The 19864-nt window shown below is 56.3% G+C and overlaps 1 protein-coding gene across 1 annotated transcript in view; it reads left to right on the top strand.

The window, feature by feature from the left end:
* The window catches only part of RASGEF1A (RasGEF domain family member 1A), a 37760-nt gene that overhangs the window by 16594 nt on the left and 1302 nt on the right, over nucleotides 1-19864 (top strand). The window contains exons 2-10 of the mRNA XM_081234376.1: nucleotides 11084-11284; nucleotides 13645-13767; nucleotides 15492-15629; nucleotides 16480-16701; nucleotides 17312-17386; nucleotides 17742-17834; nucleotides 18322-18424; nucleotides 18503-18582; nucleotides 19338-19529. Coding sequence (XP_081090502.1) covers nucleotides 11084-11284; nucleotides 13645-13767; nucleotides 15492-15629; nucleotides 16480-16701; nucleotides 17312-17386; nucleotides 17742-17834; nucleotides 18322-18424; nucleotides 18503-18582; nucleotides 19338-19529 — 1227 coding nt within the window. The remainder of the gene's footprint in view (nucleotides 1-11083; nucleotides 11285-13644; nucleotides 13768-15491; nucleotides 15630-16479; nucleotides 16702-17311; nucleotides 17387-17741; nucleotides 17835-18321; nucleotides 18425-18502; nucleotides 18583-19337; nucleotides 19530-19864) is intronic.

The following is a 19864-nucleotide window of genomic DNA, read 5'->3' as shown; positions in this document are numbered from 1 at the left end:
TGTTGGTTGCTTTGTTTGCAGATATTTTCTCCCGTTCTGTGGGTTGTCTTTTCATTTTGTTTATGGTTTCCTTTGCTGTGCAAAAGCTTTTAAGTTTAATTAGGTCCCATTATTTATTTTTGTTTTTATTTTCATTACTCTAGGAGGTAGATCCAAAAAGGTCTTGCTGCGATTTATGTCAGAGAGTCTTACATTTTAGGTGTTTGATCCATTTTGAGTTTGTTTTTGTGTTTTGTGTTAGAGAATGTTATAATTTCATTTGTTTACACGTACTATACAGTTCTCCCAGCACCACTTACTGAAGAGACTGTCTTTTCTCCATTGTATATTCTTGCTTCCTTTGTCATAGATTAGTTGACCATAGGTGTGTGGGTTTATCTCTGGACTTTCTATCCTGTTCCATTGATCTGTATTTCTGTTTTTGTTTTGATTACTGTAGCTTTGTAGTATAGTTGGAAGTCAGGGAGCCTAATTCGTCCAGCTCCATTTTTCTTTCTCAGGATTGCTTTGGCTATTCGGGGTCTTTTGTGTTTTCATACAAATTGTGAAATTTTTTGTTCTAATTCTGTGAAAAATGCCATTGGTAATTTGATAGGGATGGCATTGCATCTGTAAATTGCTTTGGGTAGTATAGTCATTTTCACAATATTGATTCTTCCAATCCAAGAACATGGTATATCTCTCCATCTGTTTGTGTCATCTTTGATTTCTTTCATCAGCGTCTTATAGTTTTCTGAGTACAAGTCTTTTGCCTCCTTAGGTAGGTTTATTCCTAGATATTTTATTCTTTTTGATGTGATGGTAAATGGGATTGTTTCCTTAATATCTCTTTCTGATCTTTCATTGTTAGTGTATAGGAATTCAAGAGATTTCTGTGTATTAATTTTGTATCTTGCAACTTTACCAAATTCATTAATGAGCTCTAGTAGTTTTCTGGTAGCGTCTTTAGGATTTTCTATGTATAGTATCATGTCATCTGCAAACAGTGACAGCTTTACTTCTTTTCCAATTTGGATTCCTTTTATTTCTTTTTTTTCTCTGATTGCCATAGCTAGAACTTCCAAAACTATGTTGAATAAAAGTGCTGGGAGTGGACATCCTTGTCTTGTTCCTGATCTTAGAGGAGATGCTTTCAGTTTTTCACTGTTGAGAATGATGTTGGCTGTGGGTTTGTCATATATGGCATTTATTATGTTGAGGTAGGTTCCCTCTGTGCCCACTTTCTGGAGAGCTTTTATGATAAGTGGGGGTTGAATTTTGTCAAAAGCTTTCTCTGCATCTATTGAGATGATCAGATGGTTTTTATCCTTCAATTTGTTAATATGGTGTATCACATTGATTGATTTGCATATATTGAAGAATCCTTGCGTTCCTGGGATAAATCCCACTTGATCATGGTGTATCATCCTTTTAATGTGCTGTTGGATTCTGTTTGCTAGTATTTTGTTGAGGATTTTTGCGTCTATGTTCATCAGTGATACTGGCCTGTAATTTTCTTTTCTTGTCCTATCTTTGTCTGGTTTTGGTATCAGGGTGATAGTAGCCTCGTAGAATGAGCATGGGAGTGTTCCTTCCTCTGCAGTTTTTTGGAAGAGTTTCAGAAGGATAGGTGTTAACTCTTCTGTAAATGTTTGATAGAATTCACCTTTGAAGCCATCTGGTCCTGGGCTTTGATGGAAGTTTTTAAATCACTTTTTCAATTTTAGTACTTGTGATTGGTCTGTTCATATTTTCTGTTTCTTCCTGGTTCAGTCTTGGAAGGTTGTACCTTTCTAAAAATTTGTCCATATTTTCTAGGTTGTCCATTTTATTGGTGTAGAGTTGCTCATAGTAGTCTCTTATGATCCTTTGTATTTCTGTCGTGTCCATTGTAACTTCTCTTTTTCATTTCTAATTTTATTGATTTGATCCCTCTCCCTTCTTTTCTTGATGAGTCTGGATAAAGGTTTATCCATTTGTTTACCTTTTCACAGAACCAGCTTTTAGTTTCATTGATATTTTCTGTTGTATTCTTCGTCTCTGTTTCATTTATTTCTGCTCAGATCTTTATGATTTCTTTCCTTCTACTAACTTTGGGTTTTGTTTGTTCTTCTTTCTCTAGTTGCTTTAGGTATAAGTTTAGGTTGTTTATTTGAGATTTTTCTTATTTCCTGAGGTAAGATTGTATTGCTATAAACTTCCCTCTTAGAACTGCTTTTGGCGTGTCCCATAGGTTTTGGATCGTTGTGTTTTTGTTGTCATTTGTCTCTAGGTATTATTTGATTTCCTCTTTGATTTCTTCAGTGATCCATTGGTTGTTCAGTAACATATTATTTAGCCTCCATGTGTTTGTTTTTTCCCTGTAATTTATTTCTAATCTCATAGTGTTGTGGTCAGAAAATATACTTGATATGATTTTAGTTTTCTTAGATTTACCAAGGCTTGATTTGTGGCCCAAGATGTAATCTATCCTGGAGGATGTTCCATGTACACTTGAGAAGAAAGTTTATTCTGCTGCTTTTGGATGGAATGCCCTATAAATATCAGTTAAATCCATCTGGTCTAATATGTCATTTAAGGCTTATATTTCCTTATCATTTTCTGTTTGGATGATCTGTCAGTTGGTGTAAGCAGGGTGTGAACGTCCCTCACTATTACTGTGTTACTGTTGATTTCCCCTTTTATGGCTGTTAGCATTTGCCTTATGTATTGAGGTGCTCCTGTGTTGGGTGCATATATATTTACAGTTGTTATATCATCTTCTTGGATTGATCCCTTGATCAATGTGTAGTGTCCTTCCTTGTCTCTTGTAACAGTCTTTATTTTAAAGTCTATTTTGTCTGATAATGTGTATTTTTACTCCAGCTTTCTTTTGACTTCCAGTTGCATGGAATATCTTTTTCCATCCCCTCACTTTCAGTCTGTTATGTGTCCCTAGGTCTGAAGTGGGTCTCTTGTAGACAGCATATATATGGGTCTTGTTTTTGTATCCATTCACCCAGTGGGTTTTTTTTTTTTTTTTTTTTTGCAGTATGTGGGCCTCTCACTGTTGTGGCCCCTCTCGTTGTGGTGCACAGTCTCCGGACGTGCAGGCTCAGTGGCCATGGCTCACTGGCCTAGCCGCTCCGCGGCATGTGGGATCTTCCTGGACCGGGGCACGAACTCGTGTCCCCTACATCGGCAGGCGGACTCTCAACCACTGCACCACCAGGGAAGCCCCACCCAGTGTTTTTTGATTGGAGCATTTAATCCATTTACATTTAGGTGATTATTGATATGTATGTTCCTATTGCCATTTTCTTGTTTTGGATTTGTTTTTGTAGGTCTTTTTTCTACCCTTCCTCTTTTTTTCTCTTCTCTTGTGATTTGATGACTATCTTTAGTGTTGTGTTTGGTTGCTTTTTCTTTTTTGTGTGTGTATCTATTGTAGTTTTTTGGTTTGCATTTCCTGCCTAGAGAACTTCCTTTACCGTTTGTTGTAAAGCTGTTTGGTGGCACCGAATTCTCTTAGATTTTGCTTGTCTGTAAAGCTTTTTATTTCTCTGTCACATCTGAATGAGAGCCCTCCTGGATAGAGTATTCTTGGTTGTAGGTTTTTCCCCTTTCATCACTTTAAATATATCGTGCCATTCCCTCTGGCCTGCAGAGTTTCTGCTGAAAAATCAGCTGATAACCTTATGGGGATTCCCTTGTATGTTGTTTGTTGCTTTTCCCTTGTTGCTTTTAATATTTTTTCTTTGTATTTAATTTTTGTCAGTTTGATTAATATGTGTTTCGGCCTCCTCTTTGATTGTATCCTGGATGGGACTCTCTGAACCTCCTGGGCTTGGGTGACTTCTTTCCTTTCCCATGTTAGGGAAGTTTTGGGGTATAATCTCTTCAAATAGAAGAGATTTCTATTTGAAATCTTCTCAGGCCCTTTCTCTTTCTCTTCTTCTTCTGGGATCCATCTAATGCAAATGTTGGTGTGCTTAATGTTGTCCCAGAGGTCTCTGAGACTGTTCTCATTTCTTTTTTCTTTTTTTAATATTCATTTATTTATTTGGCTGCACCAGGTCTTAGTTGTGGCATGTGGGGTTTTTTAGTTGTGTCATGTGGGATCTTTAGTTGTGGCATGTGAGATCTTTTTTTTTAAAATGAGTTAATTATTTATTTGGCTGTGTTGGGTCTTCGTTGCTGTACACGGGCTTTCTCTAGTTTCAGCGAGCAGGGGTTACTCTTCGTTGCGGTACGTGGGCTCTCATTGTGGTGGCTTCTCTAGTTGCAGAGCACGGGCTCTACGCGCATGGGCTTCAGTAGTTGTGGCACACAGCCTCAGTAGTTGTGGCTCATGGGCTATAGAGCACAGCCTCAGTAGTTGTGGCACACGGGCTTAGTTGTTCTGCAGCATGTGGGGTCTTCCTGGACGAGGGCTCGAACCCGTGTCCCCTGCATTGGCAGGTGGATTCTTAACCACTGTGCCACCAGGGAAGTCCTGCATGTGGGGTCTTCAGTTGCGGCATTTGGGATCTTTAGTTGCAGCATGCGGTATCTTTTTTAGTTGCGGCATGTGAGATCTTTATTTTTTTTTATTTTTATTTTTTGCTATACGCGGGCCTCTCACTGCTGTGGCCTCTCCCATTGCGGAGCACAGGCTCTGGACGCGCAGGCCCAGCGGCCATGGCTCACGGGCCTAGCCGCTCCGTGGCATGTGGGATCTTCCTGGACCGGGGCACGAACCCGTGTCCCCTGCATCGGCAGGCAGACTCTCAGCCACTGCACCACCAGGGGAGCCCGTGAGGTCTTTAGTTGCAGCATGTGGGCTCTTAGTTGTGGCATGCATGTGGGATCTAGTTCCCTGACTAGGGATTGAACCCAGGCCCCCACATTGGGAGCGTGGAGTCTTAACCACTGGACCACGAGGGAAGTCCCTGACTGTCCTGATTTCTTTTCCTTCTTTTTTCTTTTCCATGGCAGTGATTTCCACCACTCTGTCTTCCAACTCACTTATCCATTCTTCTGCCTCTGTTATTCTGCTATTGATTCCTTCTTGTGTATTTTTCACTTCAGTTATTGTGGTGTTTATCTCTCTCTTTTTTAAATTGTTGTTCTTTTTTTTTTTTTTTTTTTTTTGCGGTATGCGGGCCCCTCACTGCTATGGTCTCTCCCGTTGCAGAGCACAGGCTCCGGACATGCAGGATCAGCGTCTATGGCTCACGGGCCCAGCCGCTCCGCGGCATGTGGGATCTTCCCAGACTGGGGCATGAACCCGTGTCCCTTGCATCGGCAGGCGGACTCTCAACCACTGCACCACCAGGGAGCCCTATTGTTGTTCTTTAAATCTTCTCTTTGTTAAACATTTCTTGTATCTTCTCGGTTTGTGCCTCCATTCTTTTTCCAAGGTTTTGGATCATTTTTACTATTATTATTTTGAATTATTTTTCAGGTAGATTGCCTGTCTCCTCTTCATTTAGTTGTCCTTGTGGGTTTTCTGTCTTGTTCCTTCATCTGCATCATATTTCTCTGTTGTCTCATTTTGTCTAACTTTCTGTGTTTGTGGTCTCCTTTCCACAGGCTGCAGGATCACAGTTCCTCTTGCTTCTGGTGTCTGCACCCTGGTGGGTGAGGTTGGTCCAGGGGCTTATGCAGGCTTCCTGGTGGGAGGGACTGGTGCCTACCCTCTGGTGGGTGGAGCTGGGTCTTGTCCCTCTGGTGGGCAGGGCTGTGCCAAGTGGTGTGTTTTGAGGTGGCTGTGAGCTCAGTAGGACTTTAGGCAGCCTGTCTGCTGATGGGTGGGGTGTGTTCCTATGTGCTGGTTGTTTGGCCTGAGGCTTCCCAGCACTGGATCCTGCAGGCTGTTGGGTGGGGCCGGGTCTTGGTGCCAAAAGGGGGGCCTCCAGGAGAGCCCACGCTGATCAGTATTCCTTGGGGAATATTGATCCTTCCCCCCACAAGTGTCCTTGTCCCCCACAGTGATCTACAGCCAACCCCTGCCTCCCCAGGAGACCCTCCAAGATCCCTAGGTAGGTCTAGCCCAGGTTCCTGTGGAGGTACTGTTTTGTGCTGGGTCCCAGTGCACTCTTGTATGCAAACACTCCAAGAGTGTTTCCCCCAGCCCTATGGAGCTCCTGCTCTCAAGCCCCGCTGACCTTCAGGGCTGAGAGCTCTGGGGGTTCTTCCTCCCAATGCCAGACCCTCAGACTGTCTTGGAGGGCTATTTTTATGTCCCTATATAGCCTGTGTGATTTTAATATTTTTTAGTGCAAGGGCTGTTTTCAGTATGGGTGTCTGCCACCTCTTTCCTCAGTGTATGCTGGCCGTTATCCCCTTTATAGGAGGTTTGACTGGTGTTGTGACCAGAGCCTGCACTGGGTATTGAGCGGGGCCTCCCCTTTGGTCTGTGGTTGTCACCGCCATGTCAGGGGCGGAGTCTGCTCCCTGGTTGTTGTTGTAGAGGCCCCCAGATCTGTTTCTTAGCTGTGTTTCTGATCTGCAGTGCAAGGTAGGCAGGATTGGAGCACTCCCACTGGGAGAGAAGCCACTGAGTATTCCTTCTCTGGAGATGTTCACCTGTGAGTGTGCTCTGTTGTGTCACCTTTCACCTGTTGTGCGGGCTCACAAATTACACTGTTGTTGGTACTGCTTTCAGCCCCACGTTAACCGTGGATATTCCTGCAGTTGGCCCTGGTGTCTCTCAGGTACTGTTTTCACCAGGCCACCAGCGTAGATCCACTGAAGACATGTCCCAGGACTGCAGTAATCATGCATCTGACCCCTCTGTGGGCGCTATGGGGGCAGCTCAGACTCTGGCCTGGCCCAACCCCTGTGTGTATGTGCCCACAAAGTCCACAGCTGCTAAAACTAGACCCATCTCAGCGGTGGGAGCACTCACTGTTTGGATGTTCTGCAGCTCTGAGTTTACAAAGCCGGTCACAGGGGTATAAATCTGTGCTTCACACAGCCGCGAGGAGAGATTTCAGCTCTTCTTCCTTCGTTGCATGGCCCCTGGGGCTCAGCTGTGACTTCAGCCCCACCTCTGCGTGTGGGTCACCCACCAGTGTCTGCTTCTGAGGCTGCCCCGGAGCACAGGTGCCCGCCCAGGCGGGAGGGGGCAGAGGCGGTGAGTGACCGGGACACACGGGCCTGCTCTAGCGGAAGCCCCTCCTAGTAGCTACTGCACTTCTGACTCTGATTGCTCTGGCCATGTGCTCCCTCCCAGGACAGGAGCCCGGATTTCCTGGGTCCTCTGCTCTGAGTGGCCCTTCCTTGAGAAAGGGTCCAGCTGGGGGTGATGGACACACAGGTGTGTGGCCAGAAGCCTCAGTCCCTGCTCTTGCTGGGACAGGAGAGGAGGACCCCACGTGCAAGAGCAGAAGGGACCACAGAGTGGGGTGGGGTGGCCAGCAGAGACGCCAAGCAGAGGTCTTAATGGGTAGTCCTGCCATCATCCCCACTTGACCGCTGAGGAAATCGAGGTTGGTTGGACTTGTCTAGGAACAAGGAGTTGGCCCGTTGCAGGGCTGGGATTCGAACCCAAGGGGGCTCTAAATTCCTGTCCAGGAAGACCCACCTGGGGAACCTGTCTCCTACCACTTGGCACTGAGCCTGGAAACCCTCCCCAAGGTGCTCATGGCCTGGTGGGGGTGGGCTCTGCTAGGGACTGGGTGGGAAGGGAAGGGCCTCTGTGGGGGGGGGGTCCCTAGGATCCACAGGGCTCAGTGTACAGAGGAGCAGGGAGAGACGTGGTCAGAGAGACCTGGCCCCAGGCAGAGTCCCAGGGTAGGGGAGAGGCTGGGTGGTTCTGCACAGCCCCTGGGGACTCCGTCCATTCCCCGAGGGGGTTTTGGGCCTCCGCCTCAAAGCCCAGCCTCACGTTACGACCCGCTAGGTGGTGGCCATACCTCTGTGTGCAGACCCAGCTCTGGGGTTGCAGCCTCTTTATTACGCCTTTATAAAAAGAGCTGATTTCAAAACTCAGCTTCTTTGCACTAAAAAACAAAGTTATTTAGAATATGACAAAACAGATCCGCCGTTTAGAAAAGTTACCAAATAGCTGACAAATGTGTAGAACGGAAAGCGAAAGTCTCTTCCCGCCTCTGCTTCCTTGCAGTAAAGTCTGTAATGAGTGTGGCCACGGGTGGCCAGATGTTTTCTGTGCCTTTATTTACATGTCATGTACACATCTGTTTATGTCATTTAAAAGTGACTGGTGCGGGATCTTGTGCAGCTGGGGAGTCCAGGGGTGGGGTCCTTGGCCCAGCTGCTGGTAGAGGGGTCACTGCCCCAAGCTGAAAGGATGGGCCTCACGTGGCTGCCCCTTCCTTCCCGTGGCCTCCTGGGTGGTGCACGGGCATGGTGTAGGCGGGACGCAGTCTCTGGAGGACCGAGACCCCCCACGAGTGGGGAGCCCTGGGGGAGGAGCAGCGTGATGAGGGACGTGCCGCCCAGTGGCTGTGCAGGACACATGGACTGGGGCCCCACCCCCGGGGTAGGTGACTACCCTGAGCGCACGCCCCTCCCCTGTCGAGGGGGACAGTGAGTGCCGTCTGAGGCTCCCTAGGGAGCTGTGGGCCGGTGCCCAGTGTAGAGCTCAGCCCCCTGGCTTCCTGCTAGGCTCACCTGTTCCCCCACAGGGGGCTGCAGAGCTGGGGGGCTGAGTCCCCAGGCTGGCTCCCCACTGGCTAGCCCTGGGGCAGGTGTCCCTGCAGGCGGCCTTGCCCTGTGGAGGATCTGGTAGGGGCTCTGTGAGTTAGTGGGGGGTCAGTGTGCTCCCCCCGTAGCACCCTCCAACCAGAGCAGCCCGCTCTCTCCACGGGGGGAGAGGCCAGAGGCTCTGAAAATGCCATTTCTGATGACCAAGAAGCTTGGGGTCAGGATGTCCAACTGGCCAAGGTTACCACTCTTGGGTCACCTTTTGAACCCAGAACTGTGTGATCTCAGGAAAGTCGCCCCACAGCGCATGGCCCTCAGCTGAAGTGCTGGGGGTCGGGTCCCCTCGGGTCCCAGTGATGTCACAGTAGAGCAGCTGCCAGTGCTGAGGTGCCCAGGGAGCCCACCTTCCTTATTTCCTCCCACAAAAGGCTACTGAGCACGGCCATGGGGCGGGTTCCAGCCAGACAGGAAGACGTGAAGGCAGGTAATCAGCCACTTCTGGCCTCGTGGGTTAGCAGTCTAGCGATTAACCCAGGGGGCTTCCTAGGGGTGGTGACACCCGGGCTGGACTTGGAAATCCTAGGATTTCCTCGGTTGAGTTCCTTCTTGCTGAGTCTGTTGCACTATGTGAAAAGTGAAGGGTTTGCTCAAGTCAGTGGTTCTTTGACTTGAGCGACAAAGAGGACCCACCCCAGGGTTCTGACACGGTGGGGCCTGAGACTGTGCATTCTAACGTGGGTTGAGGGGAGTGTTCTGTGAGTCTGAACCCAACTTGACACGAGGGCAGCACAGAGCCTGGGGGCCACAGATGTTGCAATCCAGGCCTGTCCCCGGGGACTTCCCTTGAGCGCTTGCTCTCCTTGCAGAGGATTTTCTGAGAATCCAAAGGTGACCTCCAGGCGTTTGGCAGAGAAACCAGTGTCTTGGGCCGGGCCCCTTTTGCCCTGGTGTGAGGCTCAGCTGATGTGCTGGGGTGGGAGTTGGCTCTCCTTGTAAAGCCCTTGGAGGGGCCCCTCATGGCAGTAAAATGCTCATGGCTGCTGTTTGCTCCGCCCAGTGGGGATACTGAGGCCAGAAGGGCTCAGAGGCCAACACTGGTCCGGGCAAGAGAGCAGGCCAGGGCTGGTTGGAGGTGTCATCAATGGCAAGCTCAGAGCTGGGGGCTCTTTCTGCCCCCTGAGGCGTGGGGAGCAGCCCCGGCCCGGAGAGGGAGGCCAGCGCGGCGGCCTGGGGAGCTAGGGGTGGGGCAGCGGCGCCTGCCTGCCAGCGACCAGAGAGGGTGACACCTGGCCACGGTCCCCACCAAGGCAGGAAGGGCCAGCTCCTCCCCCCGGACTTCAGCCTCCCTGCCCTCCAAGGGTGGGACTAGCCCAGCAGGTGGTGCAGGCCACCCCTGGCCAGCAGGAGGGGCAGTGCGCCCACAGTACTAGCTTCCGAGGCCTCGGGCTGGCAGGTGTGCGTCAAGCTGATGCCACAGAGCCTTCTCCAGACGCGGCCAGCTGCCCCAGGCAGTGAGGAAACTGAGGCCCAGAGGGCTGCAGACCCTCCCGGGCCTCATGAGAGCCTGCAGCAAAGCCTGGCTGCAGTGTGAGGTGGGGACCCTCAGCCCCCGTCACACTGAGCCCCCAGACTGCTGCCCAGCATCTGTGTCTAATAGGCATTTCAAATCCACGTGTGCAAAAGCAAGTTCCAGGTCTTTCCCCAAACCCCACCCTCAAAGCCCTTCCCTGTGCTGGTCAGTCGCTCAGGCGGAAGACTGTTCTCCACAGCGTCCAGAGTTGACCCTCCTCCCCTCCTCTGCCATCACCTGACCTGAGCAATGTCTCCCAGGGTTTTGTCATGGCAAAACCCACTGATTGGTTTTTAGATCTCTCCCTTGCTGGGTCTCCACACGGCGGCCACGGTGACCTTCACCCTGAGTCAGGTCACTCCTTTGTCCGGCACCCTGGGCCCCCAGGTGTGCATGGTCTGGCCAGACCACTCCCCTGCTGATCACCTTCCCCTACACTGGCCTCAGGACCTTGGCACCTGCTGTCCTTTTTGCCTCAAACCTCCCTCTCTTATCCCGGGAAGCTGCACAGCTAACAGCATCAGTCTGTCTCAGGGCCCCTCCCTGAGGCCGCCTTGATCACCCCCCGCACACTCAGTATTCTCCTGGTGCTGTTTTTCTCCATAGTTTCTCTTTTCCCACTGGGATGGAACCCCAGGAGGCAGGGCCTTCTGTGTCCAGATGCCTGGAATGAGGCCTGGTATGCACAGAGCAGGTGCTGAAGAAACATTTATCAGACACATTGATCAGCGGCTTCGGGGCCACTGAGGAGCCTGCCCGCCCACCTGTGCTGACATCTAATGACCCCCCTCCCGGCCCTGCCGGGGCTCAGGCTCTGCACCCGCACGCAGGCTGCAGGCGGCTTGGGAGGAGGGCCTGGTGGAGGTGCCTTTGATGCCTCACGGCCTCATTCTTTTCTCCCAGGAAACTATGCCCCAGACGTCCGTGGTCTTCTCCAGCATCCTCGGGCCCAGCTGTAGTGGACAGGTGCAGCCCGGCATGGGGGAGCGAGGAGGTGGGGCCGGCAGCTCCGGGGACCTTGTCTTCCAAGACGGACGTCTCATCTCCGGGTCCCTGGAGGCCCTGATGGAGCACTTGGTCCCCACAGTGGACTATTACCCCGATGTGAGTGCCTGGTGACTGGTGGGATCGACCTGGGTTCCCAGGGAGGCTGCTGCTGGGATGGAGAGGGAGGTCCCCCATTAGTCAGAGCTGGACGGAGCAGCAGGGGAGGCGCAGGGCAGCAGGGAGCCCCGGCCCTACCTCCTGTGCTTTCCTGCTCCCTCCCACCCTGGCCCCCAGCCTAGGAGAGGGGAACCGGCAGTGACGTCCCTGCTGTCCCCAGGCAGGTAGGAGGTGGCCCTGGAGGAGCAAGAGGGGTCTAAGGGGCAAGGCCAGGGCTTCAGAGTCCTGGTGACGGTCCACCCATCAGTGTCCCGTCTCTGAGCTGGGAAGTTTGTTTTGTGCATGAACTGCAGTGGCTCAGAATGAAGAAGGTCGGCCCCTCCGCGCCCTCCTGGGCACATGCGTGTGCGGGCAGGACGGGCCTTTGCCAACCTGAATCCTGCCTCTTCATCTCAAGGTGACATTGGCGCGTTCTCGGAAGAGTGAGAAAGAGTTCCCTTGTCACGTGTGTCTTCCCTTCCGCCTCCAGTAGATGACGTCTCGTAGTGGCAGTGGGGCTGTTACCTGCTCCCTTTCGAGAGCCAAGCTGCCCCTCTGGGTGCCCCCTCCCTCCTGAGGGCAGGGCCCTGCGCATGGCCTCTGGGCGACAGACAGGGCTGCAAGGGAGGGTGGGGAGGAATTGCCCCCTCTGCCCTCCAGCTGGGTTTCCGGGGCTCCAGGCTGCCCCCCCGACATGTCAGGCCTCCTCCCTCCCTCCTGGGGCTCTGTCCACTCCCCTGTCTGTCCTTCCGTCCACCCCGGAAGTCCTCTCAGGGCCTGGCTGGGGCTGGTGGTGCCGATGTGGCAGCCAAGGGCCAGGCGGCAGAGCCGGGGAGAGGGGACCCCAGGCCCTGAAGATGTCCGGAGCAGGGCCGCGGCCCCCCAGGGGCTGGGACCTCCAACCCCAGTGCTGGTCTGTGCAACAGTGGCCTTGTGTGGCGGGGGGAGGGGCCTCCCCTCCTTCAGGCCTGTCCCCGGGGAGCCTCAGCCAGCTCACCCAGTGTTGTCCCCAGAATACTGTGCCCTGGGGTCCCAGCCTGCTTCCCAGGAGAGAGCCAAGGGGTGGCGGAGGTCGAACGGGGGTCCAGCTAGGCATCAGCCTGGCTGCCGAGCACCCGGGCTCCCCGCCTTTCCCTCACGGCCCGTGCCCTGCAGACGTGGGTGGCTGGGGACACGGCGCTCCGTCTGTCTCCCTGCTCCTCCCGGGAGCCGCACAGCTCCTGCCTTGGGCTCTCCTCTGCCCCTGGCTGAGAGCTCCGAGGTGTAATAGCTGCGGCCTTCCTTCACGCTCTGAGCCTTCTGCTCAGGAGGGGCCCTGGAGGTCCCACCACTGACAGGCCGGGCCCCTGGAGCACCCGTGCTGCACAGCCCAGGGACACCCTGCTGCTCCAGGGAGAGCCTCCCCAGCGGCCTCTGAGGGCTGCATCGGGGCAGGGAGGGCCTGAGGGCCGAGTCCCGATCTGGGAGGCTGCGTTAGGCTGGAGCACGGAAGACCTGCTCCTTTGGACCTGGAGTGGAGGCCGAGGGTCCGAGGGTCCTGGGCCCCCTGCCTGCAGCAAGCCGTGTGGCAGTAGATCACTGAGTTGAGTCCCCGGGAGACCCCAAGCAGCCTCCCCACCCCAAAGTCCGCCCTGTCTGCAGGCAGGGGCCTGCTAAACCCCATGTCAGCCAAAAGCTTCCGAGAGCCCTGGGCTCTGCTCCCTGCCGCCGTTCAGCCCGGACCAGGTGCACCCCTCAGCCTGCACCGCCACCGGGGGACGAGGACATGCGGCCTTGGGACTGGGGGGCCCTGGTGTGGCAGGTGGGGACGGGGCCCACAGCTGGCTGGTGACCGCACAGCGGCCTGCAGCAGCTTCTGATGTGGGGTCCTGGGGCCAAGGAGGCCCCCACCGCCCCCAGCCAGGCCCTGCCCCACTGAGCAGTGAGGATCTGGCACAGAGCAGGCTGGGCGCCTGGCCAGGGGAGCACCGTGGGCCAGGCCACAGGCCCACACAGGCCCGGAGATACCGCCAACATCCAGGTCCGGGTTTAGCTCCCGGCGTGGGGTAGGGGAGCATCCCAGCCGAGTAAGACCACTGGAACCGAGCTTGTCAGGGACGCCTCTGAGGGCTGCTGCGAAGTGAGGTTTGATCTGTGCCTTGCACGGTGGGCAGGATTTGGGAGCAGCGAGAGTGGAGGAAGGGCATTCGAGGTGAGGTAAACCACGCAGGAGGTGACGCTGGGCCCGGGAGGCAGGGACCAGGTGGAGGCGCAGGCCGCGGCTATACCTGGGGGCCACGCCGGGCCCGACTCACTCTTCACCCTCTGTCTCTTCCCCTCAGAGGACGTATATCTTCACGTTTCTCCTGAGCTCCCGGGTCTTCATCCCCCCTCATGACCTGCTGGCCCGCGTGGGGCAGATCTGCCTGGAGCAGAGGCAGCAGCTGGAGGCCGGATCTGATAAGGTAAAGACGAGCCCCCGGGCTGCTGCCCGTCTCTGTGCCCCTGGCTTCCCCGCTCGCTCACGCTTGGGAGAGAATGCTGCTCAGGACAGGGCCCGGCCGAGCCCGGCCTGGGCCCCTCCCTGCTGGGGGCAGGTCTGCTTGTCTGGCCTCCTGACGTTCCTGAAGCAGGCCTCCCGGGGGGGTCTGCAGGGGCGCCCACCTCCCAGGGCGCTGGATGGAACTGCCGCTGGCGGGTGCTCACACCCACTCCCGGGGAAGGGCCACAGCAGACAGCCCTGCCGGCTCTCGTGCTCAGGGCCAGGGACTCCGGAAGGGAGAGTCCGGCTCCAGCTGGTGGAGACGCAGTCTGGGTCACTGCTCCCTCCAAAGGGGGGTGGTGGGCAGCACCCTCAGGCTAGAGTTTTCAGAGACTCAGATAGGGCTGTTTTTCACTGTCATGTCTTCTGATTGAGTCAGGCTTCGGGCAGTCAAGATGGGTAAGAAACCCCAGCTCATCCCTGAGGCCCTGGGGCAGGCCTGGGGTCTGGTGTGGAAGCAGGGGTGGTGGGCGTGCTGTCAAGGTACTGGCAGGGCCTGTTCCTGATGACCTTCCCCTCTACCAGGCTGGGCCTCCTGTCTCTGCAGCAAAGGCCTGTGACACCTGTGCCCTCTTCAGTATCCTCTCCAGAGGGGCGTGTCCCCGGGTGTGCTGGGCAGGGACAGAGACAGGCACCCATTGCAGCCCGGGGATCAGGAAAGGCTCCTGAAGGTGTGGGTGGGGAAAAGCCAGAACAGGGTGAGTGGGAGATGAAATTCTCGGCTGAGGGTCAGCAGGGGACAGTAGAAGCCTGAGAGGAGCCTGGGGTGAGCCCTCCCGCCTTCGTCTGTGATGACAGGCAGGGCGGGGCCTCTGAGAAGGGAATGCAGGGCTGTAGTTCCTGCCGAGTGCGGGGTGCAGCGGGCACCTGGGGGGAATGTCAGCTGGGTGGAGGCAGCGGAGCAGAGGTGGGTGGAGGGGGGCAGGTAGGTGTAGGTGTGGGGAGTTGGGTCATGAAGGAGCTGGGCCCTGAGGGCAGTCAGGGCCGGAATGGTCCAGGGTGGCCAGGTGGGCACGGGGAGCTGGTCAGGGCCAGGCAGGAGCCAAGGCGGGCATAGGAATGGTTTAGCGTACGTGAGCCAGTGCGGGGCTGGGCACAGAGGACTGGCTGGGAGAGCACGGCTGGGCATCCCACACCCCCTCCTTGGGCTGTATGTGCGTGTGGACCTGGGCCAGTGGGAACTGGGGAGACGATGCCTGGTGTGTCTGCGGCCCTTCCCAGCACTTGCCGACCTGCTTTTTACTGAGAGAAGGTGGCTAGGGTCTCTTGCTTAACGTTAATGATTTTGCTTGGTTTTCATCGTGTCCTTTTTTATGGGTAACTTCTAATGACAGCAAATGAAACTAATTTTCTGTGTCATGGTAGCGATAGGACAGGTTCTTTGAAAATGAATTTAAGTGAAAAAGAGAGCTGGCTTAAGGGGAATGTGAAGCAAAGCAGGAATGACAAAACCGCAGGTGGACAGGGTGGAGGATGTCCCTACCCAGCAGCCCTCCCCCCAGCGTCGGGGCAGGGGACACAGGTCCCGTGGGGGAACGGGTCAGAGGGTGTTGCAGAACTGGGGCTGCTTGTATCGCTTGTCATCTTGTCGCCCACTCTGGAGGGTCAGACCTTGCTTTATCCCCCGACCCCCGCCCCCTGCCCCAGGCCAGGCTGAAGTCCTTCTCAGCCAAGATCGTGCAGCTACTGAAGGAGTGGACAGAGGCCTTCCCCTACGACTTCCAGGATGAGAAGGCCATGGCCGAACTGAAAGCCATCACCCACCGGGTCACACAGTGTGACGAGGTGAGTTCCTCCTCGGAGCCTGGCAGAGTTCCTTGTCTGAGGGAGGGGTGGGTCTTCAGGGACAGCTCTGTATGTGGTCCCCTTTGCTGTCACTCTCCGAAGAGGACTGCTGGGTGGCTCCATTTGCCCCTCAGCCCCGTGAGGGCCGCTCAGCTGGCCAGCAACTGGCCAGACTTGCCCTCGGCATCCTGCGCATGCGGGAGACCCTGTGGCCCGAGTGGGGTGATCCCAGGCCCCAGCTTCTCCCTCTCTTTGGGTGGGTGGAGTGGGGGCCTAGCGAGGGCCTTGTCCGCCTTTCCCAGCTCCCGCTTGGTCTGCAGCGTTGAGACGGGCCCTCCAGACAACTTGGTCCTGCCGGCGGCCCCCATCGTGGGAGCCTGGGCTCCGTGTGCTCAGCGCCTCTGCCTTCCTGAGGGCCCAAAGCCCAGGGAGAGTGGGGCAGGGCCAGGGCTGCTCCCACCCAGGGAAGGAAGGCTCCTAGCCCTGGAGGAAGCCCTTCTGGAGTCCCTTGTCCCTACCGTGGGCCCGTCCTACGGTGGAAAGGCCATGAGAAGTAGCTCAGCCGGCCGCCACCCAGAAAGCCATGCTTTTCAGACCCAGAAGCCTAGCCCTGGCCTTCAGCTCCCTTCTCCTCGGGACGGCTGTGGACTCACCCTCCCCTGCAGCCCTCAGCGGAGCCCACACTGTGCCCCACCCTGCTGTCAGAGGCCCAAGTGCTCATGGCAGGTCTGGCTAGGGGACGTGGGCTCAAAGTTAGACACACCCCTGGAGACGAGATGGGTTCCTCCGGCGTGGTGCAGGTCTTGCTGCCAGCCCAGGCCAGCACCTTCTCTGCCCCCGCCCCTCCCAGGAGAATGGCACGGTGAAGAAGGCCATCGCCCAAATGACGCAGAGCCTGCTGCTGTCCCTGGCTGCCCGGAGCCAGCTTCAGGAGCTGCGTGAGAAGCTCCGCTCACCGGCCATGGACAAAGGGCCCATCCTCAAGGCCAAGCCGCCAGCCGCGCAGAAGGACATCCTGGGCGTGTGCTGTGACCCCCTGGTGTTGGCCCAGCAGCTGACTCACATCGAGCTGGTCAGTGCTGCAGTGCGCCCTTCCCAGGACGGGCTGGGGTGTGTTCACTGACGCTTACGCCGGCACCTTCCCAACATGGCGCCACAGGGCCTTCCCCTGCCCGTCGGACCGGGGTGTTAGGGGAAGCCTGCTTGGTAGCCCCAAGCGCTGCCTCTGGCGGCTGTGTGTCCACCTGAGCAGAGGGTTTCTTGGTACCTGGGTCCCCAGGATCACGGCAGCCCCATGTTAACGGGAGGGGCTGGGGTGATGGGGACTGCAGTGGCCTCAGGATGGAGGAGTGGCTCGGGAAGAGGTGAAGGGTTTCAAGGGGGGACGGCTCTCCCTGCTCCGTCCCCTCATCCTGCCTGTGCCCAGGCTGGGCAGGGGCCCTGCACATAGCAGCTACTGCTGAGGCTGTCGCCTCCCAGGGGAGGGCCTTCCAGACACTGGGGTACACCTGGGGGGCCTGCCCACTGTCTGGGTGCTCTGATCGAGGAACCCATGGCTGAGGAGCATGCCTGCAGGGAGGTCGTGACTGCTGCTCTCGACACGCCCTCCACGCTGCGTGTGGGGCCTGCCTGAGGGTGGCAGGCTTGTCACTCCTCCTCGGCTGTCTCCCCGTTCCACCCAGGAGAGGGTCAGCAGCATCCACCCTGAGGACCTGATGCAGATTGTCAGCCACATGGACTCTCGGGACAAGCATAGGGTGAGGGGCTGCGGCGTGCTCCAGGGTGGCTGGGGGAGGGTGTGGGGGCCTCGCCCAGACGCCTGAGCGCCTCCGGAGTGTCGGGCCTCACAACCTGACGTACGTAGGTCTGGCCTCCCAGCGCCTGCCCCAGGCCTCGGTGGACAGCCACGCAGGGTGCTGCATGCTGCTGGGGAGCCCTGCAGGGCCGGGTGGGGGCATCCTGGGAGACCCGGGCGGGCCCAGGGGGCCAGTCCAGCAGCTGTCCCCCCTCCTCCTCTGGCCACAGCTCCTTCTGAGGGTTCTGAGGGTGGGGCTGGGGCGGCAGCCACGGGCAGGGTCCTCGGGCTCCCTGTGACCTGCTGTGTCCCCACAGTGCCGAGGGGACCTGATTAAGACCTACAGCCTGGAGGCCTACGACAACTGGTTCAACTGCCTCAGCATGCTGGTGGCCACCGAGGTGTGCCGGGTAAGTGCCGTGCAGCGCACACAGCAGCAGGGCCGGCCCTGCCTCCTCCCGACCCCACCGTGCCGCCTGGGGCTCTGACCCCCGTACCCCGCAGGGGACGGGACGTTGCAGGTGGAGACAGGAAGCTTTTATTGCCAGGGCCTTGGAAGCGCCAACCCCCAACAGTGATGCCTTAAATTAAAACAGAGACCCATCCGGGGAGGCATCCTGTGCCCAGCATGGCCTGCCAGCTCATCTGGGTCTCCCTTGGTCCTCTCAGCCTGCTCTCCCGCCCCTCTGCCCAGCATCGAAAATGCCACGGCTGCATTTCCTGCCTCTGCAGCCTGCGAGAATCCCTCCACCCCCGGCCTGACAGCTCTGAGGGCCCAGGGCAGCTCACTGCTGGGGAGGCCCCTCCCTGGGCCCAGGGCAATGCCCTTTGGGGGCTGGTGCGGGAAGGGGATGACCTCCAGTGGGGGCCGCGCTGAGCAGTCTGGCCGCCCTCCAGGTGGTGAAGAAGAAGCATCGGACTCGCATGCTGGAGTTCTTCATCGACGTGGCCCGAGAGTGCTTCAACATCGGGAACTTCAACTCCATGATGGCCATCATCTGTGAGTGTGCGGGGCTCCCCCTCCAGCACGGTGTGGCCCACCTGCCCCCGTCCTGACCCTAGCTGTCGCCCCCTGCAGCTGGCATGAACCTCAGTCCTGTGGCGAGGCTGAAGAAAACCTGGTCCAAAGTCAAGACGGCCAAGTTCGACGTCTTAGAGGTAGGCGCCCCGTCTTGTCCCGAGTCGGCCCGGGGAGGGCTGGGCGTCCCACCACGCTCTGGCCCCTTGCTGAGGACCTGCCGCCTCGAGTGCTGTCTGATGTTGGGCGTGCTCGCTGACCTGGCCGCGGTGCCCCCAGAAGGCAGGTAGCCTATGCTCTCCTCGGCCCTTGGGACCTGAGTCACAACTGGCATCGCCTAAAGCAAAGCTCGGGGGAAAGATCAGCAAGGAGTTTGTTGGCAAAAGCAGGCCGACAGCCCCAGGTTGGGCAGTGCCGACCAAGCAGAGACTGGCTTTTTCCTCGTTCGACTTCCATGGTCCCGGACCGTCTGGGGGGGCCCAGGGGCTGACAGGCGAGTCTACAGCCTTGACTAGATGTGTTTGATCAGAGAATCCGGTTTTTGCAAGTGTGTGTCTTGTGGAGCTGGTTAGGTTTGGGAGGTGTCCATGAAAGCACAAGGGCAAAGGAAGGTTTTGAAAGGAAGGTGAGACCCAGACTTAGCAGGGCAGGGAGGTGTGTGTGAGCTTCAAGATTTCTGAACAGCTTTCCCCGTGACGCCTGGACCCAAACCCAGAAAGCCCCAGCCCAGTGCTCAGATACGTGCCTCTGGGCTTCCTTCCCCTGTGCTCACTCCTGGAGAGGAGGCCTCTTCTGGTGACGGTACAGGGCCACCCCGAGCTGTTTCCTGCAAAGGGGCCTCCTGAGCAGCTCTGAGGGGGAGCAGTGCCCACCACATCCTCCTGTCTGCCCACAGCACCACATGGACCCATCCAGCAACTTCTGCAACTACCGCACAGCCCTGCAGGGGGCCACACAGAGATCCCAGATGGCCAACAGCAGCCGGGAGAAGATCGTCATCCCTGTGTTCAACCTCTTCGTTAAGGACATCTACTTCCTGCACAAAATCCACACCAACCACCTGCCCAATGGACACATTAACTTCAAGGTCAGCTCAGCCCCCTTGTGGTCTGAGGTGAGGGGGCCAGGCTGTCCCAGCACAGGGTAGGGCAGACTTCCTGGCCTTGCTCTAGGACAGGCAGAATCCATCTGTGCCATGAGAGCTGCCAGGCTGTAGCCCTGTGGCAGAAGGGCCTTTTAGGACTGAAGGCTCCAGGGTGGGTCATGGGTGCCCTGTGACCTCAAGGTGTGAGGGTGGCCCCAGTTCTGGGTGGATGATCTGGTTACAGTGCTAGGAGCCACAGGGCCCCAGAGTGAGATCCTGGGGTGTTCTGGTTGGTGGTGCTGTGCTGGGTGTGGCTGGGACACCTGCCTCAGCCTAGA

This window comes from Mesoplodon bidens, assembly GCF_964165515.1.
Source record: "Mesoplodon bidens genome assembly, chromosome: 1".
Taxonomy (NCBI): domain Eukaryota; kingdom Metazoa; phylum Chordata; class Mammalia; order Artiodactyla; family Ziphiidae; genus Mesoplodon; species Mesoplodon bidens.
Note: the sequence above shows the minus strand (reverse complement) of the source record. Positions and strands in the feature narration are given on the sequence as shown.